This window comes from Phycodurus eques, chromosome 3 (genome assembly GCF_024500275.1).
Source record: "Phycodurus eques isolate BA_2022a chromosome 3, UOR_Pequ_1.1, whole genome shotgun sequence".
Lineage (NCBI taxonomy): Eukaryota > Metazoa > Chordata > Actinopteri > Syngnathiformes > Syngnathidae > Phycodurus > Phycodurus eques.
The window spans coordinates 19,494,263-19,519,201 of record NC_084527.1 but is presented as its reverse complement, the minus strand read 5'-3'; the positions used below and the strand labels follow the sequence as shown (position 1 = coordinate 19,519,201).

Sequence of the window (24,939 nt, the reverse complement as noted above, 5' to 3'; positions counted from 1 at the left end):
TTAGCCACTCCTGCTTCATTAAAATAGTCATGAATATACTTTTTTTCATTGCAGCAGAAAATACTGTAAATCACAGGCCACTGAAGTGTTAGGTACCGTATTTTCACGACTATAAAGCGCACCGTATTAAAAGGCACAGTCTCAGTTACGGGGTCTATTTCTGTATTTAACACATACATAAGGCGCACCGTATTACTGGGCGCAGCCATGGTAAAACATGCGCTAGAATGTTTTTAAAAAGGCAGCGGGACCAAAACTGAGTTTGGTTGTACTTTATTGAAGTATTTATCGATGTACTCACATTATTTTTTGATCAATCCTCAAGTCCTCATCTTCTGTATCCGAAATGAACAGCTGGACAAGTTCTCCATCAAACATGCCGGGTTCCCTCTCGTCATTGTCGGTCGGAGTCAGTCTCGTTGCCGGGGGGCTGCTCAGCAATGATGTCGGCTTTCGCGAAAGCTCGGACAACAGTCAAAGCAGATACCTTAGCCCGGGCATCCACAATCCATTCGCACATGGTGGCCTAACTCGCCCGGCGATAGATGGATAGTGGCGCCGTTTCATAAAACAAAAGCACCAAGACGGACCTCCTTGAAAATGTTCGATTTTCATTTCTTCTGCAAGTGTTATTGCCCTCAGTCAAATGGTGACTGTAGAGACGCTTCTCCCGGTTCTTCTTGGATCATTAATCCATTGCTCGAGTTGGTCTTCCAACTCGGGCCACCTCACCTTGTTTCCACGGGAACTCAGCTTCATCTTGACTTGGCGAAGCTCGTTTTCCTGCTTCCTCCACTTGCGAACCATGGATTCGTTGATCTTGAATTCTCTTGCAGCTTCTCGATTCCCATTTTCCTCCCCGTAACTGATAGCTTGCAGTTTAAACGGTTCTTCGTAGGTACCGTTTTCGGTGGTCCTTAGCCAAACCGATGTTTTTTTGCACAATGCACATACTGGCGCCATATACCTACTGGTGGTGTGCCTTTAGCGTCCTCTTTCACGCGCACCCTTCCCCCTTTAACGTCCGCATGCTGTCCTCAGTCACGTCCGCCTTTCCTCTCTCTATATTAGCAGTGTGTCGCCAGGAAATGCTCCCAGTCAGTCAAGCGTAGCGCTCATCAAAGTCACACAACAGCATTTACAGATTTTGGAACTCGGTGCACACATAAGGCGCGCCGCATTATAAGGCGCCCCGTCCATTTTGGAGAAAATTTAAGACTTTTAAGTGCACCCTCTGGTTGTGAAAATACGGTAGTCACGTGACCTATGGCTTTGGCCATGATTGGGAGGTTTTGTTTACAAAGTAAAAGTGCATTAAACTATAAATATAATCAACCCTTGTGGTTTATTCGTTTGCTCCTAGTCGGCATACACCTCGTTGATTTTGTCCTGGTACATTTGGATGACAATTGGCCTCCTGAGTTTCATGGTGGGTCCTGTAAAGACAATAACATTCCATTTCTACTATGTCTACATGCACACATGTAGTCAAACAAACATTGGCTTTGGAATCGTCAAAAAACATCCCTGGAATGTAGCCTGGTATGTCACAAGACAAGTGACCTTGATAGCAAGCTGATATGTTAGAGGTTGTATTCTACTAAAGTCCCAAATGTAGCTATTCAATGAAAAATAGTCATGTATTCATGTCACATTTTGACTTTTTTCTCAGAATAGCACAACTATGTTAGGTAGTTGTTAAAATTTATGTGTTAGGGGGGAAAAGCAACAAAGAAATGCAATTTTTTATTTTTTTACAATGATTTTATTCTTGTAATTGACGAATTTGGATTTACAGTATGTTTGTAAAAATTCAGATTTTTTTTCTTAGGACATTTATTTACATTATATTTTGACTCTAGTAATTTACTCCTAATAATTAAACAAACAATCCTCTTAAAAGTACAATATTCAAACTATATTCCTGTCATATTTTGACTTTACTCTAGAAAATTCATTCCCCCCCCTAAACAGAATTCAGTCTTCAATGTTTTCTTAATGTCAAACTTATTACCTCCTCAAGCCATCCATTTTCCGAACCGCTTCTCCTCACTAGGGTCACGGGCGGGCTGGAGCCTATCCCAACTATCTTTGGGCGAGGGGCAGGGTACAGATGTGCTAACCAGTCGCCCACTGTGCCACCTACCTCTTCAATGTTCTCAAAATTACAAAAGTATTTAAAAAAAAAAAAAATTAAGATTTTTGGGAAATGATTATGTTAAAAAACTTAATTCGGATTTGATGTAATTTATTTGCAACTTCAAATTATGAAAGAATCTAACAAAATGATCTTCTACAAGTCTGAACAAAATATTTTTTTTAAAACACCTATTCTGATACAATTAGGAAAAACAGAATGAATTACTAAACAATTATCAAAATAATAACCGAATTATCATAAAATTATGAAACATTTCTAAACTATGAAAAACATGAGAATGTTTTTCATAGTTTTAAAAAAAGAAGAAAAAAATACCATTAAATTAAGAAAGAATCATCATAAAATTAATAGATATATTTATAGATACATTTATGAAAAAAATCTTAGTTGGGATTTTTTTCATAATTTCATGAGCAAATTGTCATGAACGAATACCTCGCACAAAGATGGCTGGGAGAGACTCCAGCACGCCGGCAACCCTAGTGAGGATAAGCAGTACAGAAAATGGATGGATGGAAAGATGCAATACACTAATATTTTTTGTCAAAATTAAAAATAAAAGTGATACAATTAAGAAAAGGACAAAATTAAGATTTCAAAAAAAAAATCTTATAACATTTTGGGAAGAAAATGACCATAAATTACAACAATTTGCTCTTTAAATAATTATTGTTTTCTCCTTAAATGAAAATTTGTGGCCTTAAGTGTACCAAAATGGTGGTTTTCATGGAACAACTCACCAAGCTCTCCTCCCGGGATGGAGAAATCTCTTTCCAGGATGACAAACGTCTGTACCCTCTGCGGTCTTGCTATGGCCGTGGCGTTGTATCGATCCACGCTCTCCTGGATGGTCTTGTAGACGGCGGGCTCCTTGTTACCGATGATCTCCGACACCTTGGTGGCAGTGACACCGAGATTCTGGCAGAAGCTGACGGCCTCTGGGCTCAGCTGGTCCGTGGGATTGCCGTCTTTGTCCATGACGCACTGTCCGATCGTTCGTCATTATTTTTGGAAAATATGATTGGTCGGCCGCGTTTATCGGGAGCTTACTTTGAGCGTGACGAACATAGAGAGGAACTTCTTTCTGTCTCCAATCAGCATGGCGTTGCTGATGATGGGCGCCTCTGCTTTCACAGCGTTCTCGATGGGCACCGGGGCCACGTTCTCTCCTCCGGCGGTAATCAGAAGCTCTGCACGATAACATCAATAAGCAAAATTCTGACATGTTCTAATAAATTTAGACTTTAACACATTCACTGCCATTGACGGCTTTAGAAGTCAAATATCCATGGTAACGTTGAAGGCTGGCAGTGAATGAGTTCAAAATTCTGACTTTTAAAAATGTTTCTAGTCACAGAGTGACGCCCCGCTAAATTGCATTTCATCACTGCCACCCTTACTATGTTGCAGATTTTTAAGTAATCGTTTTTAATGGGTTTTTATAGAGAGACACGACGACGGCAGCGATCCGGCGACCTTCCGGTTTCAGGGCAAACACCTACATACTCAAAGGGATCTTATAGGAAAGTCTCGCGGTTTTGATTTGGAACTATCCCCCACAATAATAATCACTGAATTACAAATGTTTTCAAATAATATTGAGAATTAATTGTCTAAATAAGGATTTTTTTGTAAATTGAACAAGTACTACATCCATGTAATATTTAGGATGTATTCTTGTGTTATGACTTCTTGAAATATTTAATATAGTAAATTTACGATTTATATAAATTTAGGGGTGTTTTTTTTTTTACACATTTGCATAATATTTTTACTTTGTCATCAAATTCTGAAACTTTTCATCTTTTACATGTTCCCATAAAAATACCAAAATATCTCAAGTAATAGTTCAACTGTCCTAAAATTCTGATTATTTTTAAAATTAAAAACTACACCTGAGGCTCACCTTTAATCCTTCCAGTTATGAAGAGGAAGTTTCTCTGGAACTTTCCGATGTCACCGGAGTGCAGCCATCCGTCCTGGTCCAGGGCCTCTCTGGTCTTGTCGTTTAGGTTGAGGTAACCCATGAAGACGTTGCGCCCCCAGAAGCAGATCTCCCCATTGCTGTCCTTGTCCTGGTTGTCCAGCTTCACTTTGGAGCCCGGCATCACTTTACCGCAGCTACGACCGCAAGGAGCCATAAGCATTAGCGTACTGTCTATGCATACTCTGATACTGTGTAGTAATTAGCTATATACTGTGTATATATATCACATTTAGTATTTAAAAATCTCAATTTATAAGGATCATGAAATTCATACTTGAATAATATTGCTTACAAAATGATTACCCAATGATTATTATATACAACCCCAATTCCAATGAAGTTGGGACGTTGTGTCAAACATAAATAAAAACAGAATACAATGATTTGCAAATCATGTTCAACCTATATTTAATTGAATACACTACAAAGACAAGATATTTAATGTGCAAACTGATAAACTTGATTGTTTTTAGCAAATAATCATTAACTTAGAATTTCATGGTTGCAACACGTCCCAAAAAAGCTGGGACGGGGTCTTGTTTACTACTGTGTTACATCACCTTTTCTTTTAACAACATTCAATTAACATTTGGGAACTGAGGATGCTAATTGTTGAAGCTTTGTAGGTGGAATTCTTTCCCATTCTTGCTTGATGTACAGCTTCAGCTGTTCAACAGGCCAGGGTCTCCGTTGTCGTATTTTACGTTTCATAATGTGCCACACATTTTCAATGAGAGACCGGTCTGGACTGCAGGCAGGCCAGTCTAGTACCCGCACTCTTTTACTACGAAGCCACGCTGTTGTAACACGTGCAGAATGTGGTTTGGCATTGTCTTGCTGAAATAAGCAGTAGCGTCCATGAAAAAGACGTTGCTTGGATGGCAGCATATGTTTCTCCAAAACCTGTATGTACCTTTCAGCATTAATGGTGCCTTAACAGATGTGTAAGTTACCCATGCCATTGGCACTAACACAGCCCCATACCATCACTGATGCTGGCTTTTGAACTTTGCGTCCATAACAGTCCAGATGGTTCTTTTTCTCTTTGGCTCGGAGGACAGGACGTACACAATTTCCAAAAACAATTTTAAATGTGGACTCGTCGGACCACAGAACACTTTTCCACTTTGCATCAGTCCATCTTAGATGAGCTCGGGCCCAGAGAAGCCGGCGGCGTTTCTGGGTGTTGTTGATAAATGGCTTTTGCTTTGCATAGTAGAGTTTCAAGTTGCACTTACAGATGTAGCGCCAAACTGTATTTACTGACATTGTTTTTCTGAAGTGTTCCTGTATTAATTAGATTACTACAGCTGTAAGTGGGGCGTCCATAGTATTAGCATAGAGTGCGCTGACCTGAAGATGAGGTAGTCAGTGTTGGTGGAGACGGTGTGCGGCCCCGAGCTCTCGCTCATGCCGTACAGCTCCATGAGGGGCATGTTGAGGCTCATAAAGTACTCCAGGGTCTCCTTGGAGATGGGGGCTGAGCCTGTGAACAAGATCCTGCAGCACTCCAGGCCCAGCGCTGCTCGGACCTTCTTGAACACCAGCTGGTTGGCCAGCGTGAAGCCCCACGGTACGCGGTTCTCCCTACAACAACAACACCAATTACTTTGCGGATTACTTTTTTGAAGAACAACAAGCATTTATTGTCATACTATTTTGACTTCATGCTCATCAAATAATTTTTTAAAACTCGGAAAAGTATGCACTTATTCTTGAAATATTTTGACTCTATTCTCATCAAATTCATTCATTCATTCAACTTCCGTACCACTTTTCCTCACTAGGGTCGCGGGCGTGCTGGAGCCTATCCCAGCTATCTTCGGGCAGGAGGCGGGTTTACACCCTGAACTGGTTGCCAACCAATCGCAGGGCACATATAAACAAACAACCACTCGCACTCACATTCGCACCTACAGGCAATTTAGAGTCTTCAATTTACCTACCATTCATGTTTTTGGGATGTGGGAGGAAACTGGAGTCCCCGGAGAAAACCCACGCAGGCACGGAGAGAACATGCAACATGTTCCCACGTTTCCATTGTGACCCATAATCTTTGCACAATGAAATATGTGGGACACTTGTATTTTTATACAGTTCCTTTAATTTGTCCGGTAAAATAATTCCTGCCGCGACTTTTGCTTCATTGTCAGAGTACAGATAATCCACAGTAATGTTATCAGGTGTCGCATGTCGTAACTTGTTTTCATATACTGGGTCTGGCAATGGCGTGTTTTTGTACCACAGTGTTATATGCAGCTCATCATTTTTTTTTTTTTATCTTCTATTTGTGTGATAAGCTGCAAGGCTGCAGACAACAGGGCCTCTCCCATGTTTAACGGTGGTTTGTCTGGGATATCGATTGTGTAATAGAATGTATTCTCTCTGCTTTCCAGTGTCATATAGAGGTCGTCTCTTTTTAATTCATGTTTTCGTTTGACTACAATATTTCCATTTGATGATGGAATGAGTACAAGTCCTAGTTGGAATAAGCCATCTCTTTCCAACAAATTCACAGGGCACTCCGGGACTTCGAAAATTGACATTCTACAAGTTCTCCCCTGTGGGTCTCTAATCCACTCAGGCTCAAGTTCCATGGCAAAAGTAATTTGCCCATTTGCAGATCTAACTATTGCCTTATGCCCCGATAGTTTGGAACCTGGAATCTTTTCCCGACATGCTTTTGTATCGCAAACAAATTTCATTTCTTTCCCATTTACTGACAAGGTTATTTCAGGGTTTTTTCTGTGTCCAAACTCAGAATGTCCTGTAAATTGAAATCCACTTCCTCATTCTCTGTAATGTTTAAACAAGAGAATTTGTTGAGTTGGGAAGCAGGCTGGCTTAGTCATGCGGTTGTTTGTCCGTATTCTCTGTTATTTTTCTTAGGGCAGTTACGTGCGATGTGGCCTTTATCTCCACAGCACCAACAGATGGTATTATCATAATAATTTCGACCATATCTTACTCTCCCACGGCCTCTGCCGCGTCCTCTAAAATGATCGCTCTCTCTGCCTTGATAGTAAATTTCTGCTCCTTCGTTGAGGAAGACATCTATTTTCTTTTCTTTTTTTTTTCTTAACACTCTTTCTGCGTGGAGGGCATGATTAACATATTCCTCCAGAGCGCCAGTTGCTAGGTTTATCCAATGTTTATCGACCCATTTGTTAATGTGTTCTCTCGAATTCGCATGTAAAGCATTTTTCAACTGTTGTCGATAAGGGCCCTGAGGATTGGCATCCTCAATCAATCCGCTGTTTGCTTTAAAACAAGCGGTCATTCTAATCCTGTATTCTTCAAAAAGTTCGTCTTTTTGTTTCACCCTACTAATTTCCGTGTAATTCGCCCTTTTGCGGAACCTGGTTATGGTTCTCTCTATCAAGGCTCTAACTCGATGTTGTAATTCTCTGTCATTATGTGGCATTATAACACCATGGTGTTTTGAATCTCCTTGGCAAAGATGCCAATCAGGCCCCATCGCAGTCATCCAAATTTGTTGAGTTTCTGCTCCATTTAAATGATAGGAATGTCTAAGATTTTCCATGTCCTCAACAAACTGGACAATGTCTACTTTGTAGGGTGTGAGGCCGGCTACGGCCTTTTTCACATCCTCATTAGTCCACGTTCTATAGACCAAAATAGTTTCTTTGTGGTCCTCTTGTACATTTGGATTTGCCACCTCAATCATTGGATATAAGTCCATGTCACCCTCGTTTGAGGTTACATTTCTTATTTTGGGAATTTCCCCCATAGTTTTAGACCAATTCATTTGTACTCCTCCTGATCGTAAAACTCGTTGAGTTTCTCACTCACAAGTTGGAGGAAGTTCATGAGGTGGCAAAACCGGGTACAAGGGTGCTGATGCTTTTGTCTCATCATTTTTTTCACACTGTTTTTCAACCATCTTTGTTTTGTCAATTCTAATCATTGGTCCTGTCTCGTCATCTTCCTGTCTTTGGAACAATATATTTTTATCCCTGCCTGTTTGCTCTTTTTGTTCATTTGTTAAGTATTTCTTTTTCTCCTCTCCTCTTTCTCTTTTAGACGCCATGTTTAGCCAAAAAAGTAAGTCGTCAAATCCATCTTTTTCCATTTGTGAAATATTATTTTTGTGTCGACACTTTATTTCGTTTCGAAGTTGAACTAATTTTTGCGAATTTAGCTGGCCAGCGAAACCGTATTTGATTATGCACGTGTTTAAATGTTTTATTTTGGAAGGGTTTTGAAGTTGTACATATTTCCAATCTTTACAAGTCAGGCTTTCTCTTGGATCCGTTTTACTGTTATTTTTTCCCATTTTTGTGAATTTTGGAAGTCAGTTTATTTGCACCTAGAGTGACCTAATACTGACTTTATTCAAAAAATGACCGGGTGACAAGGAATGTCTGAGTTATGGTAACCCTCAACCTTCTACCCCAAATGGGGCGGAGGATTCTTGCCTCTGCTTCCAAACTCAGTTGTCACTTACAATCCAGTCTTATACATTCATACTTTTACACATACACACAATATTAGTAACGTTGTAACAAACACACGAAAACATGGAAACACGGAAACACAAAAACACGGAATTTAAGTACGTACAGGACTCCGCCGCCCCTTTTTTTATTTTATTTAACACGGAATTTAAGTACGTACAGGACTCCGCCGTCCCTGCGGAATTTGTCGGACTCCGCCGTCCCTTATTTACTTGCCAGTGACTAGTATTACACAAGGTTTATTCTGCCGCAGACTTCTTTGTCGCGCAATACACTCACTCTCCTAAAAAAAAAATTAAAAATTTAACTCACCAGTCGTCTTCAATCCTGTGGATTGTCATCAACCTTCAGATCCCAATTGAGGAGAACGAAGACCAGCCCCGGAAAGGGTCTCAATTGCCGTGGCCACGGTCTCTTAACTGGATGTCGGCTCCACAACTGGAATCCTCGGGTGTGTTGACATCCGGCTCAAAGGACCAATTTAATGTTGGATTTATCTTGCCCAACGTTATAAAAAATGGACACAAAAGGAATGAAGACGCTGGTTTCTTTTTCTCATGAGGAGGGCGCATGGGAGATTGTTCAGATTACAGCCTCTCAACACGCTCTAAACAATCTCTCCCGTCGCTCCTGCATTTACTTGAAAATAGGGAGGTTTCTAAGTTTACAAGACATAACGTACTAAGCTACAAGACACAACACACTAAGGGTAGGGTTTCAAGGTGAAAACATGGGACCAACACGTCCCGGCCACGTCCTTCTCTCTGATGATTCCTGCTGAGTCATCTTCTTGAAGGCGAGACATCTTTCTTTCTAAAAATTGTCCATAATACTAATGCAAGCTAAGCAAATAAATGATAACTTCTACAATATATCTAACACCTACCATGCATGTTTTTGGGATGTGGGAGGAAACCGGAGTACCCGGAGAAAGAAAGAAATAATTTATGAAAATAATATTATCAAATGATGCTATTTTTCTCATACCATTATGAGAATGACTATGATAAAAATCCAGGTGACGCCGTCTCACCCATGCATGGCGCTGTAGTTGTACATGAGTCCGATGGACTTGGCCCAGTCAGCCACACTCTTCTTGAAGGGGCTGGCCTTGGCTCCGGCTTCCTGCATTTTCTCCTGCATCTTCTCCCAAACGCGAGGGACGCCCAGGAACGTGGTGGGGGACACCTCCTTTAACGTGGTCACCAGGGATCCCTTTTATTGAAAAACATAAAGTCGTCATCTGAGGAAGGGTCCAAAAGGTGTGGTCTGTGCTCACCTTGAGGGCGTCGGGTTCCGCAAAGTATGTGGTGGCTGCAAACCTCATGGTGAGGTACATGTCGTTGAGCTGAGCCGCCACGTGGCTGAGCGGCAAGTAGCTGATTACGGTCTCCTCGGCATAGCGCAGGCCCACCATGTCTCCTGCTCTCTGGGCCGTCCAGGTCACCTGCACGACAGCAAAGGGAATGTTGGAGTTCCCCAGGGCTCTATTTAAGTACCCTTTTTGTTTCTCTTTTACAACAGAGGTCACCAACCTTTTTAAAACTGAGAGCGACTTATTGGGTATTGATTAATGCAAAAGGCTACCAGTTTACACACACTTCTGAAATAGATGTGCTCAAATTATCTTTAATTACATGTTATTACAAATAATTAATGATTTCATTCATCCATGTGACGACATTGATCATGTAAATAATTTCTAATAACAATCATCCACAACACAGGGGAGGCCGGATTTGAACCTGCGTCCTCAGAACTGTGAGGCGGATGTGCAAACCAGTCCACCGCCATACAACTTTATTCATTTAATATTTTGATGTTTTACCCTCATAAAATCTTTTGTTGTAACATTGACGATTCAAATCAATATTTTTTTCCTCTTTCCTTTCAACTTCAATCATGCCATATGTTGACTTTCTTGTAATTATTAACTAGTCACATATTTAGATAAAATAAAATAAAAATAAAATCATAAAATGACATTTACAACTTTATTCTGGCTATTTTTTTCTCGTAAATTTGTGGCTTGATTCGTGTAAAATTTTACTTTTTTCTTCAATAAGTCAAGATTTCCTTTTTTGTAAATTAAAAACTTTATGCAATATATTTACTTTAATTCCAACTTCATATTATATTTTGAATCCATCCTTATTCAATGTTTTGAATAACATTGCATTATAACATTATCCAATTAATACCCCAAGTTTATTTCCAAAAAATTCAAACATTTTTCCTTATAAAATGACAGTTTTAATCATGTAATATTTATTCATTTTCCTCATTAAATGTATTTATTTTTCTTGGAACTGTTACGGCTCATAGTATAGTCATAGTACAACAAACTGTATTTGCCATTGCGATTATATGTTAAAATTGAACCAAAGTCATTTTCGTATTTGGTTTTTAACTATAATTAAAAAGGTTTCAAAGTAAGTGCTGAAAACATGTTCAAAGACTGACAACAATTTGGTACATTTTTGTAAATTAAAATGAATTCAACATTCAGTACCCCAAAATGTGGAACAGCTTTCATTTTCTTTTTTGTCACTGTGACATGAATGGAATCAAAACGGTGCCATCCATCGAGTGGCACATCCTCCGTGAAGCAGGAAGTTGCCATCTTATGAACAAAACGTAGCAGAAGGCCACCTGTCACTCACGTTGTCATGGCTCAGCATGACGCCCTTGGGGGCTCCAGTGCTTCCCGACGTGAAGATGACGGTGGAGCATTCGTTGGCGCGGAGGCGTGCGATGGAGTCGTCCAGGTCCTTTTCGGGCACGTCCTCGCCCAACCTCATGAATTCCGCCCACTGAAAACAAAATCCACAGTGTGGTCATACTGTACAGAAAGTGTAGCTGTTAAGCGTTTTTCTTAGTTTGTTTCCTCATAAACGTGCGACTATATTCTCGTAAAATGAAAAAAAAAATCTTCATATCACCTTTGTTTTCTCCGAAAATTGCTAATCTATTCACGTAATATTTCTATGCCCACCCCCACCCCCGACCCCCTTTACTGACTTTATTCACATATTTAAACTTGTTTCTCTTAGTTTATTTTTTTTTCTTGTAAAATTACATCTTAATCCATGGAATAATTTTTTCATGAAAACATTTTTTAATTATGACTTTATTCACATACTAGTTCAACTTCAGTGCCATAAACTTCTTCCTTGTAAAATTACTTCATTCACATAGTTCTACTTTTTGCCGAAATTTGTTTTTCTTGTCAATTATGACTTCATTGGCGTACTACCCACACTTTATAGTTGTAATTACAACTATCTGTAATACATCCATCCATCCATCCATTTTCTGAGCCGCTTCTCCTCACTCGGGTCGCGGGCGTGCTGGAGCCTATCCCAGCTATCATCGGGCAGGAGGCGGGGTACACCCTGAACTGGTTGCCACTCACAGTCATGCCTACGGGCAATTTAGAGTCTCCAATTAATGCATGTTTTTGGGATGTGGGAGGAAACCGGAGTGCCCGGAGAAAACCCACACAGGCACGGGGAGAACATGCAAACTCCACACAGGCGGGACCGGGGATTGAACCCGGGTCCTCAGAACTGTGAGGCTGGCGCTCTAACCAGTCGCCCACCGTGCCGCCCTGTAATATATATATAAAAACACAAAACTTATAAAAACATAAAATCAAATCATTTTCATTGTGAAATTCTGACTTCATTTACATAGTATTTCAACTTTTGTCCCATACAATTCTAAAGTTTTTCCTTGTAAAATTATTCCTTTATTCATAATATTTCTATTTTTGTCCACTCATAAGATCAATTATTTTTCTCTCATAAATTGTGATACATTATTTCATTTAATATTTTGACTTTGTTGTACTCAAAAATGGTTTTTTTTTTGTAAAATTACACCTATTCACATCATATATTGACTTTATTGTATTTTTATTCTTATTCTCATTTAATATATAAACCGTTACCTCATAATTAAAAAAAAAAATCCGTCTTACAATTATGAATTTATACGCTTATTAGTTTCTACTTTTTATCATAAAATAATTATTTTTCTTTTACAATTACCACTTTATTCATATAAAATTTAAACTTCAGTTCCATACAATTCAACATTTTTTTTGTTTTAAAATTCCAACTTTATTTACGTAATAATTAAACTTTAGTCCTGAAAAAATCAACACCTTTTCCCTCTTAAAAATCTCTTTCCACAATTTTCTCTCTCTTCTTAAAAGCACAACTTCATTCATCTAAAATATTGACTGTATTCTTGTAAAAATGCCTATAGTCACATATTTCAACTTTTTCCTAATAAAAATAAAATAAAATCACACACTTATTCTTTTAATATTTATAAATATTTCTAATTAAATCTAAATGAAATTAAATTTCTTTATAGTCAAATAATATCCATAAATCATACAGAGTAATGTATATATCGACGTACTGTGTAGAGAGAGGGTAGCTTTTGCTTTAATTCTCCTTTGTACTGGACGATGGCTTTGAGATGCGGCAGCTGGTCTTTTACCTGTCCAAAGAAATCCTGTTTTATTAAAGAATTGGCCTTCTGCACACTGGATAACACGCGTGTCACGAACCTGCAGGATTTTGTCCAGCTGCTGCTGGTTCTCCACCACTAAGATGTTAGCTTGTGAGTCACTGGCCACATGACAACAGGCCTGAGGTCCATTGGTGGCGTAAATTCCCGTCGCCAGACCCCTGGAACGCACGGAGATGAATGCCTTTATTGCATTTTAGTTTCATACACATGGTGAGCTAGCATCTCCTACTTTGGTGTTTTAAAACACTGGTAGACCAGCCTGTTTGTGTAATATTTATACTTTTTTCATTACATTTTAAAACTTTATTTGCATATTATTTTGACTTCATTCTCATCAAATGTTTTTCTTCTTTAAAAATTGCCATTTTGTTTGCGTAATATTTCTTCACTTCTCACAATTATGTCTTGTGAAATTACCTTTTTTTACGTAATATGCAGACATTAAATTACAATTAATGCTTAGAAATGTACAACTTTTTTTATGTCTGTATTTCTACGATTTTCTCATTGACTCAATTGTTTCTACTCATAAAATGTATGTAATATTTCTTGGTTTTTCCTAATTGAATTATCATTTCTTTTTCTCATAAAATGATGACTATTTATCTAGTATTTCTATCACGTTCCATATTAAATTTAAATTTAAATTCTTGTAAAATTACAACTTTACTCATGGAATATTTCTATGATGTTCCTGTTGCTAACTTTGTATCTGATTGTTTTACTTACCACTCAAAACAATCTAGCAATGTTTATTTCATAATATGTTGTTATAACCCCATTAGGCATCTGGCAAAATTTCTGTATTTTAGAAAATCACCTCAAGCCTAAGCAAAGGAAAGCAAGTTTATAGATATTTATATTCAATATTCTACATACGTCCAATTTTTCCAGTTTTTACATTGTTTTCCCTGCCAAAATCAATCATTTGTTTGGTGTAAAAAAAAACCTCTCTTACTTCTACTTTAAAGATCAGAGCACAAAGATGTTATGGGGTCAGTTAAAATTCATATTTACATTGTTTATTTCCAACAAGTTGTCAAATTTAGTTTAACAAAAACATTGGTTTTTATTACACGTATTGAGCACTCCCCGAACACACCCGAAGCTCAACACACCGGGGTGTGGTTACTTTATCTGCCGCAAGGGCTACCAGAAGTGACGTTGCAATTGACAAACAGCGCGCTACACTCTATACACAATGGTGAGCAACGTGTTGGAATACGAGGAGGAGGATTTCGACGTACATGAGCACCCAACTGAACTTGGCATCGTCAAACCGTACATGTTTGAACCGATCAGGCGGTCGGAACCCGACAGTGACGACGATGAGCAGCTGTACAACAGAAAAAGAGAGTGGCCGCTGGCTCGATGTGACGTTATGTCAAAAGCATGTCTTTTTATACAGTCGTGGCTTGAAATAATGACACGCCGGTGGTTCCGATATTTCTATATGTATTATATATTCAGATATGTTTTAGTGACACAGCACAAGCTTTTACATAGGATGCAGTATTCCTATATATTGTGTGCCCCTCGGTCAAGTAGCGCTATAACACACCGCACAGAAAGTCTGTTAGCTTGTCATATAGGGAAAAGTACAGACGACAGTACTGTAAAGTACTGCGTGAGTCTTTTTTCCTACTCCGCAGTGCACAGTAACCATAATAGAGTCATAGGTATATACAAAGAAACCCTCACCTCTTGTCTGCGCTGCTTCGCCGCTGAAAGATTTAGTTCTCTTACTGGCGGTTGAGGTCCCAATGGCCGTAGGAAAAATAGTTGGCACCGCAGCTGGTTTCAGCCTCTGCCTTTGTATCAAATGCTTTCTGCTAAGTCTTTCTCGAAACACGCCGGTTCGAAGCGATCAGCACAGAGTTTGGAATGCTTGCTAGGCACCCGTTGCTGACCACTTGTCACGTATTCCGTAAAAAACAGCCTGAACCATTTGTACAACCAAATGCCACACAATAAACCATCGTGACATCGCTAAATCATACGACAACAAATATACAAGGACGGGAACAACAGCACAGAACAATCGCATACGATGAACAGGCTGTTTGGCTGGTGGGACGTCACAGCGCCGGAAAGAGACGAAGACCGGAAGGCGCTGGATGCGAAAAGCAGAAGGCGCATTCTGAATCATATTTACCCATTTAATGGCTGCATATCTGCTAAATAATCACTTCGAAATGGCAAATGTGGTTTGGAAAGGTGTTTTAGAATTATCAAGAACATTTTTAACATCTTTGTCCTCTGACCTTTAAGCACGTAAACGATCCAGAAAATGTACATCATGCAATCTAAGCACGTCGTCAAAAGGATAAACAGCTTATTGTCTTGTCTGGCCTATGTGAGGAATGCACACCTGATACACACATTGTATCATTAACATCAACACAACACACACACACACACGTTAAAGCAGATGTGAGCGATAAATGGCATGTTTGGTAAAAATGATGCCGAGTCAGCATATAAAAAAAAAAAAAAGCGCACTGTTCTTACCCGGCTAGAATGGAGCCCACATTGGCGATGAACCACTCGGGGGAATTGAAGCCAAGGATGCCCACCCCGTGGTAGCGCTCCAGGCCCAGCTACACGCACACACAAATACATTTTTAATGATGGCACTTCGCCATGCATTACTTTTGACCTACATCCACGTCCGTAAGCCAACGTGTCTCGGAAAGGAGATCCGTAACACAAGATGGAGATTTCACACGCCCATAGCACAGTATTGGTTTCCCCCAGAGAGTTTTGGGTGCAGCCAGCTGGACGGGTTCTGCACGGCCACTGGTACACAGCAAAAGCGGCAGACATCTGATCAGAGTTGAGCACGGTGACGCGTAGAGTGGGCCAAAGGCCTCGGTTTCATCCTCAAACTTGACGTGAGTTAAGCTTCTCAAACTGAAGTACAGGGACCAATAATTAAGCAATTACTCATCCCTACCTTAGCCAATATTATTGAGATGTAGCACATAAATCTGGCATCCTTCTATGAATAAGGTCCATACAGCAAAAGGAAAGTATATCTCATGTATGTGTTTTGATTAAACAAAGACAATTACCCATAAGTCATACATGCTTTTGTAACAATTCAAGACAATTTGGAGCCTTGAAAGAACCAAACGTACGTTTTCGTAAAACATCGAAGACAAATTAGTCTCCAATGAATTTAAATTATACATTGTTGTAAACATCAACCGAAATTATGTCTACAGCTAACCTCGAACGTACATGTTTTCATAAAACAAAGACAATTAACTTCAACAAAAGACGATTACGTCTCCACATCGTACCTACAAAATGTTTTCTTCAACATCAAAGACAGTTTTAGAAAACGTTCATCTAGCGTCATGTATGTGTTTTTTCTAAACATTGACGAAAATTAGGGCTCATCAAAGAACCCATTCAATACGTTTTTGAGTAAGTCTCCAATGAACCTAAAGTACATGTTTTTTTGAACATCAAAGACAATTTTGCCTTCAACTAACCAAATGTACCTGTTTTCATAAAACATCAAAGGCAGTTTATTCCAATGAACATAATCGACATCATTTTGTTAATGCCAAAGACAATTTAGTTTAAAATTGACAAAATAGCATAGTTTATATGTAAACGACTCCTTTATTATTGGGCAAAGAAGTCATTCATTCATTCATTTTCCGTACCGCTTCTCCTCACTAGGGTCGCAGGCGTGCTGGAGCCTATCCCAGCTACCTTCGGGCGAGAGGCGGGGTACACCCTGAACTGGGCGCCAGCCAATCGCAGTGCAGTGAACATAAACTACACAGCTTCGTTAACATCTAAGACAGTTAAGTCTTCTGCTAATTTCATGTACATGCTTTTGTAAACATTGAAGACAATTTGCAGTGTTCCTAGTACATTTCCATAAACCACCAAAGGCAAATATACAGTAATCCAATTAACCCAAACTGCATTTTTGTAAACCACAAAGGCAATTTAGTTTCCAACAAGACTAATGCACATGCCTTTGTGAACATCAAACACAATTATGCTTCCGAATAACCTGACATACCTGTTTTTGTAGACAAATATCAAAGTCAGTTTGGACACATTATTGTCTTTCACGTTTCATGAAAAAACTCATACGTTAGGTTAGCTGACTTCTTTCCCGCTTCTCCTCACGAGGGTCGCGGGCGTGCTGGAGCCTATCCCAGCTATCATCGGGCAGGAGGCGGGGTACACCCTGAACTGGTTGCCAGCCAATCACAGGGCACATATAAACAAACAACCATTCGCACTCACATTCTCACCTACGGGCAATTTAGAGTTTTCAATAAACCTACCATGCATGTTTTTGGGATGTGGGAGGGAACCGGAGTGCCCGGAGAAAACCCGCGCAGGCACGGGGAGAACATGCAAACTCCACACAGGCGGGGCCGGGGATTGAACCTCAGTCCTCAGAACTGTGAGGCAGAAGCTCTAACCAGTCATCCACCGTGCCCCTAAACTACATGTTTTTGTCAAAACATCAAAGACAAGTGAAGGTTTTCACCGAAGCTCATGTACGCATTTTGGTAAACAGTGAAGACAAATGGGGGTCTTCGTCAACGACAATGAATCAAAGCTAAAGTAAGAAAAAGAATGTAACAGGCAGACCTTGATGAAGCTCTTAGCCGCTGCTCTGCACTGTTGGTAGTACTGCCTCCACGTGACGGTCTCCCACTGTCCGTCCTTCTTGTACGCCAGGGCCGGGTGCCCCCCAAAGCCCTGCACTGTCTCCAGGAACATCTGGTGCACCGTGACGGGGGTGTCGGCGGCCGGCCCCGACTCCTCCATCCTCAAGCGGACAGCCCCCTCCTTTACGGTGTTCCACAACTGCTCGGCCGGGGCCAGAGCGGCGGCGGCGACCCCCTGGGGCTTCAGCGCTATGGCGGGAGGCTCTGGGGGGCAACAGGGGCAGTTCCATTTAGTCGCCATTGTGAACAGCTGCACTCAGGACCGGGCGTGTGAGTGAGTGAGCGTACGCAAGGTTGGACTAAGATAGAAGGCGAGGCCACACCAGAGAGGCAAGGTCTACGTGTTACCTGAGATGATACGGTGTGTGTGTGAGCGTGCGTCCGTGTGTGCTTGCCAGTCAGGTTTTTAAAAGCTTTAAAGGACATGTTTTTATGACTGACACGACAGACAATAATAATAATAATAATAATCCAAATACTGTCTGTAATGTATAAATCTGACATCTGAAAACTGACCATTTTTGGCAATTTTGACAAAAAAACATTTCTTAAAAAAAATACATTCTCAAAATGACTTTATTCTCAGAATTGTATGACTTTTATGTAAAAAAAATATTCTTATTAGATTGAGACTCCTAAAAATAGTAAAACTATTTTAAAATTTACGACAAAATGTTTTGTTATAAAAGATTGTTTTCCTCGAAGAATACGAGTATTTAGAAAGAAATACAGCTTTATTTATCCATCCATCCATCCATCCATCCATTTTTGACTTCTTTACCGCTTATCCTCACTAGGGTCGCAGGCGTGCCGGAGCCTATCCCAGCTATCATCGGGCAGGCGGCGGGGTACACCCTGAACTGGTTGCCAGCCAATCGCAGGGCACATACAAACAAACAACCATTCGCACTGACGGTCACACCTACGGTCAATTTAGAGTCTCCAATTAATGCATGTTTTTGGGATGTGGGAGGAAACTGGAGTCCCCGGAAAAAACCCACGCAGGCACGGGGAGAACATGCAAACTCCAAACAGGCGGGGCCGGGAATTGAACCCCGGTCCTCAGAACTGTGAGGCAGACGCTCTAACCATTTGTTCAGCGTGCCGCCCTTTATTTGTTTGATTCAAATTTTTTAGCAAAACTATTCTTAAATAAATATATGAATATGAAAAGATTTTAATTTACCCAAAAATACTTTATTGTCGTAATAAAAAGTCAGAACTTATGCACAGTAAAATAAAGACCAAAATATTTTAAAACATATTAAAAAACTAGCAACTTTATTTTAAGTGAATTTTATTCGTGATTTTTTTTATTTATTAGTTAATTCATGAAAAATAAGAATTTATTCTTGTTTTATTTAATTTTAAAAAATAAGACTTATGAAAACCTGGCAAGTCTAAAAATAATTTAAATTTATTTAATACCATATATTTTATTCCTGAAAGGTTTTACTCATGACTTTGTTCATGAAAAAAGACTTTTTTCTTTTAATATTCCATAAAAAAAAAAAAAGAATATTATAAAAACAACAATCCTACAATTAAAACAATAATTCTTGAATTTGTTTTTTATTTGTTCTGGAATAAAATCAACTCAATCTTGTAATTTTATGATTTATTGAAAAAAATGAGAGTATTATAGAAAAATGACAATTAAAAAAATTAATGGGACACACAAACCCCTCCACCACGATAAGGTGACGGCTCAAGGCATTGTGTGTCCCAATGATCCTAGGAGCTAAGTTGTCTGGGGCTTTATGCCCCTGGCAGGGTCACCCATGGTGAACAGGTCCTAGGTGAGGGACCAGACAAAGCATGGCTCAAAGACCCCGTATGAAGAAAACAATTTATGGACTCAGATTTCCCTTGCCCGGATGCGGGTCACCGGGGCCCCCCTCTGGAGCCAGGCCTGGAGTTGGGGCTCGAAGGAGAGCGCCTGGTGGCCGGGGTGCACCCATGGGGCCTGGCCGGGCACAGCCCGAAAGGGTAACGTGGGTCCCCCTTCCAATGGGCTCACCACCTGTGGAAGGGGCCATGGGGGTCGGGTGCAATGCGAGCTGGGCGGTGGCCGAAGGCGGGGACCTTGGCGATCCGATCCCCGGCTACAGAAGCTGACTCTCGGGACGTGGAATGTCCCCTCTCTGGCAGGGAAGGAGCCCGCGCTGGTGTGTGAGGTCGAGAAGTTCCGACTAGATATAGAATCGCCTCCACGCACAGCTTGGGCTCTGGTACCAGTCCTCTCGAGAGGGGTTGGACTCTCTTCCACTCTGGAGTTACCCACGGTGAGAGGCGCCGAGCAGGTATGGGTATACTTATTGCTCCCTGGCTCGGCGCCTGTACGTTGGGGTTCACCCCGGTGGACGAGAGGGTAGCCTCCCTCCGCCTTCGGGTGGGGGGACGGGTCCTGACTGTTATTTGTGCCTATGCACCAAACACCAGTTCAGAGTACCCACCCTTTTTGGAGTCCTTGGAGGGAGTGCTGGAGAGCGCTCCCGCTGGGGACTCCATCGTTCTTCTGGGGGACTTCAATGTTCACGTGGGCAATGACAGTGAGACCTGGAAGGGCGTAATTAGGAGGAACGGCCCCCCCGATCAGAACCCGAGCGGTGTTCTGTTATTGGACTTCTGTGCTCGTCACGGATTGTCCATAACGAACACCATGTTCAAGCATAAGGGTGTCCACATGTGCACTTGGCACCAGGACACAGACTGTGAACATCGCGTGAACATCGGGAGAGTGCCTCTGGATTGGCAGACTGGGGTGGTGGTCAAGAAGGGGGACCGAAGGGTGTGTTCCAACTACAGGGGGATCACACTCCTCAGCCTCCCTGGTAAGGTCTATTCAGGGTTGCTGGAGAGGAGGGTTCGTCGGGAAGTTGAATCCCAGATTCAGGAGGAGCAGTGTGGTTTTCATCCTGGCCGTGGAACAGTGGACCAGTTCTACACCCTTGGCAGGGTCCTCGAGGGTGCATGGTAGTTCGCCCAACCAGTCTACATGTGTTTTGTGGACTTGGAGAAGGCGTTCGACCGTGTCCCTCGGGTGGTCCTGTGGGGGGTGCTTCGGGAGTATGGGGTACCGAACCCCCTGATACGGGCTGTCCGGTCCCTGTACGACCGGAGTCAGAGTTTGGTCCGCATATCCGGCAGTAAGTCGGACTCGTTTCCGGTGAGAGATGGACTCCGCCAAGGCTGCCGTTTGTCACCGATTCTGTTCATAACTTTTATGGACAGAATTTCTAGGCGCAGCCGAGGCATAGAGGGGGTCCGGTTTGGTGGCCTCAGTATTGCATCTCTGCTTTTTGCAGATGATGTGGTTCTGTTGGCTTCATCAAGCCGTGACCTCCAACTCTCATTGGAGCAGTTCGCAGCCGAGTGTGAAGCGGCTGGGATGAGAATCAGCACCTCCAAATCTGAGACCATGGTCCTCAGTCGGAAAAGGGTGGCGTGCCCTCTCCAGGTCGGGGATGAGATCCTGCCCCAAGTGGAGGAGTTCAAGTATCTTGGGGTCTTGTTCACGAGTGAGGGAAGAATGGAACGGGAGATCGACAGGCGGATCGGTGCAGCGTCTGCAGTGATGCGGACTTTGTATCGGTCCGTTGTGGTAAAGAAGGGGCTAAGCCGAAAGGCGAAGCTCTCGATTTACCGGTCGATCTACGTTCCTACCCTCACCTATGGTCACGAGCTGTGGGTCGTGACCGAAAGAACGAGATCCCGGATACAAGCGGCCGAAATGAGTTTCCTCTGCAGGGTGTCCGGGCTCTCCCTTAAAGATAGGGTGAGAAGCTCGGTCATCCGGGAGGATCTCAGAGTAGAGCCAACATTATTCTCCAAAGATTCTGACTTTTCCTCTTGAGAAAAATATGACTATTCTCAAATTTCCGATAAAAAAAATTGATAAAAATATAACTTTATAACAGTAATAATGCACCTTTTTAAAATAAAAAAGATCTCTTTTACTCAGATTTTTTTGTACTATTTTTGTCAAATTTGGACTTTTGTTTTATATATTTATTACAAAGCCCGCACGGTGAGGCCTGTGTGGAGTTCGCATGTTGTCCCCGGGCCTGTGTGGGTTTTCTCCGGGTTCTCCGGTTTCCTCCCACATCCCAAAAACACACGTGGTCGGTTGATTGAAGACTCTAAATTGCCCCCGTAGGTGTGAATGTGAGTGTGAATGGTTGTTTGTTTCTATGTGCCTTGCAATTGGCTGCCGACCAGTTCAGGGTGTACCCCGCCTCCCGCCCAAAGATAGCTGGGATAGGCTGCGGCAGCCCCCAGCCCTGGTGAGGATAAGCGGTGAAAGAAAATGGATGGATTGGGTGGATATATTACAAAAGTTCAGAGAGCGAGAGAGTGACAGAGAAAGAGAGAAAAAGAGAGATTGTTTGCATTTTTCCTAAACTGTGGTCAATGCATATTCATCCCAAAGTTTGGAGTTTTCAACAACCTTTTGATTGACGACCCACTTTTATGTGGCTTTGCAACATCTGTCTTTTGTGAAACCCTTTTGTAGAGCAGGGAACCACATACAACTTTATTTTCATGAAACTTACTTCTTGTTACTATTTAAATTTGTTTTATAGGTAGAAATTATGACTTTTAAATTATGACATTTTTCATATACATATACATAAATATTTTCATTAAATTATATATCTTTTTTAGACCTCAAAAGTAATCCATCTATCCATTTTCCATACCGCTTATCCTCACTATTGCTGGAGCTGGCATGCTGCAGCCTATCCCAGCTATCTTCGGGCGAGAGGCGGGGTACGCCCCGAACTGGTCGCCAGCCAATTGCAGGGCACATATAGACAAACAACAATTCGCACTCACAATCACACGTACGGGCAATTTAGAGTTTTCAATTAACCGACCATGCATGTTTTTGAAATGTGGGAGGAAACCAAAGTACCCGGAGAAAACCCACCCAGGTACAGGGAGAACATGCAAACTCCCCACGAGCGAGGCCGGATTTGAACCCGGGTCCTCAGAACTGTGAAGCAGATGTGCTAAGCAGTCATCAACCATGCCACCCGATCTCAAAGCAATACAACGTTATTCCTGTAAGATTATGACTTTTTTGTCTTGAGAATTTTTTTTTCCTTGGGAAAATATGACATCACCTAAATCCAAATTTATTTTCTCCAGCTTTTTTTCTTTTATGCCTTTTTAATTAAAAAAAATATGTTCTTCTTGTAATGCTCCACTTTTTAATTGGAAATAGAATTTATTGTAAGAAAATACAAATTATTCAACATTAAATCTGACTTCAAATTCAGACTACCGACTTTTTTTACCGATAAAGTACTTCATCCTTGGAATATGCCTTTTTGTAATCAAACCATTATAAAAAAAAATCTCAATAAAATAAGACTTTTTAGAAAAAGAATAACAATTTTTTTTAAGGGGCTTTTATTTTATTTGTATGATTAATTATGAGTCATTGTCATTATATTTGCCCAAATAATGTACTTTAATTTAATGTTCTCTATTATGCAGACCTTTGTTAATTGTCTATTGCCTGATAGTGAGGCCTAAGTTATGATGAAATATCATTATAGTAGTATAGCCATGTGATATATTACAGGTGGGGTTGGGTCGGGGGCTGGCAGCCCCCCCCCCCCACAGACTCGAACCTGCTTGTGGCTGTTGCGGTGCGTCTGAGGGTCCACTCCCGTGTGGGTCCTTGGTAGAATCAATGATGAGGGTGGAGAAAGAATCTGTGATACTGTGAATACACATACACTGAATTAAAACTGTATCACAGAAGTAGATCAGCTCCTTTTCTTTTTTTTTTTTTCAAACTCCTCAGATGATGACACGGGTCACGCTCCAAGAATGATTTGTGTCAAATGAGTTGTGTAAATAACATGTACTCTTAGGCAATCATCTCCATGTCACCACGTTTTATGAGCAAACATCTTTCAAGTCAATATGTCACAAAGAATCAGGTTTTAGGTTTATTTTACTAGTCTTTTTTTTTTTTTTTTTTTTTTTTTTAAACACGAGTATCTGTACTTCTACTTAAGTATAGAGTGTGAGTACTTAAGTAGTAGTGTACTCTTGACATATGATAATACAGTGGTGCCCTTGACTTACTAGCGTATCTTAAAATAATCTTTCTACATTGGAATTAATCGAAATGCCATTAATCTATTTCAGTCGCCCCCCCCCCAAAAAAAAAAAAAACACTTTTTGGATGTGACGTTTCTTTAACAAGAAAAATAGCACTCTACAGTATTTTATTTTATAGAAACATATAGTAATAACATGTAAGAGAATGTAAAGTAGTCTGGGCTGAAATATGTGCCAGCACATCAGTTATGTTTGACTAAACTTGAATAATTGCATTAAAAAACTGAATTTGAAAAACTTAATTTGAATTTGTCTGGTTCAATTTGGTAATTCAATGGGCAATAATGGTTTGGTCTCTGGTTCCATTTGGTAGTTTAGGGGTGTAAATACACACGAAACATATTTTTAGTCTGTCACACCCCAATGCTTGGATTCATTCAAATAGTGCCATGGTGCCATTTTAAAGTTTAACTTGTTCAAAACTGTGGCCACATTTCAGCCCTCTAACCTTTGACTTTAACTGATTTGTCTTTGGTGGAAATATCAAAGTCCAAAAAATGGACAACACGGACGGATGCATAAGGGCTAAACTATTTCATTCATGTAACCCCGCTAAATTCATTTGAAACAGTGCTGTCTGTATCATATGTGCAGTGTGCTGTTTTTACCCGTATGTTTCAGTCAAGCCTAGGGCATGGAGTTCAATGCCTGGATGAAGTTATGTTGGGGGAGGGGGGGGGGGGGGGGGGGGGGGGTGAAACGGAAAGACGACGACGAGATTTTATCTCTTTCTGACCATATGATTCATTCCAAAAGGTTGAGGAAAGGTGCTATAAAGGTGATATAAATACTGGAGCTGGTTAGAAAATGTGACTTTCCGGAGAGTCCCTCTGTCACACGCTCAAAAACGAAGGCACCGATTGGCCGAAGAGGAGATATGTCTACTGCCGATCGATTGTTATTCCTACAGTCCCCGGA

At 40.9% G+C, this 24,939-nt stretch overlaps 1 protein-coding gene across 1 annotated transcript in view; it reads right to left on the bottom strand.

Annotated features, from left to right (window-relative positions):
- Window positions 1–231: 231 nt before the first annotated feature.
- The window catches only part of LOC133400109 (long-chain-fatty-acid--CoA ligase ACSBG2-like), a 29,389-nt gene continuing 4,681 nt past the window's right edge, over window positions 232–24,939 (bottom strand). The window contains exons 3-15 of the mRNA XM_061672371.1: window positions 23,523–23,614; window positions 17,801–18,084; window positions 15,683–15,771; window positions 13,209–13,329; window positions 13,058–13,138; window positions 11,290–11,439; window positions 9,906–10,073; window positions 9,660–9,841; window positions 5,502–5,735; window positions 4,068–4,282; window positions 3,212–3,351; window positions 2,902–3,145; window positions 232–1,436 (exon numbers count right to left, since the gene is read on the bottom strand). Coding sequence (XP_061528355.1) covers window positions 1,360–1,436; window positions 2,902–3,145; window positions 3,212–3,351; window positions 4,068–4,282; window positions 5,502–5,735; window positions 9,660–9,841; window positions 9,906–10,073; window positions 11,290–11,439; window positions 13,058–13,138; window positions 13,209–13,329; window positions 15,683–15,771; window positions 17,801–18,084; window positions 23,523–23,614 — 2,077 coding nt within the window. The 3' untranslated portion in view covers window positions 232–1,359. The remainder of the gene's footprint in view (window positions 1,437–2,901; window positions 3,146–3,211; window positions 3,352–4,067; window positions 4,283–5,501; window positions 5,736–9,659; window positions 9,842–9,905; window positions 10,074–11,289; window positions 11,440–13,057; window positions 13,139–13,208; window positions 13,330–15,682; window positions 15,772–17,800; window positions 18,085–23,522; window positions 23,615–24,939) is intronic.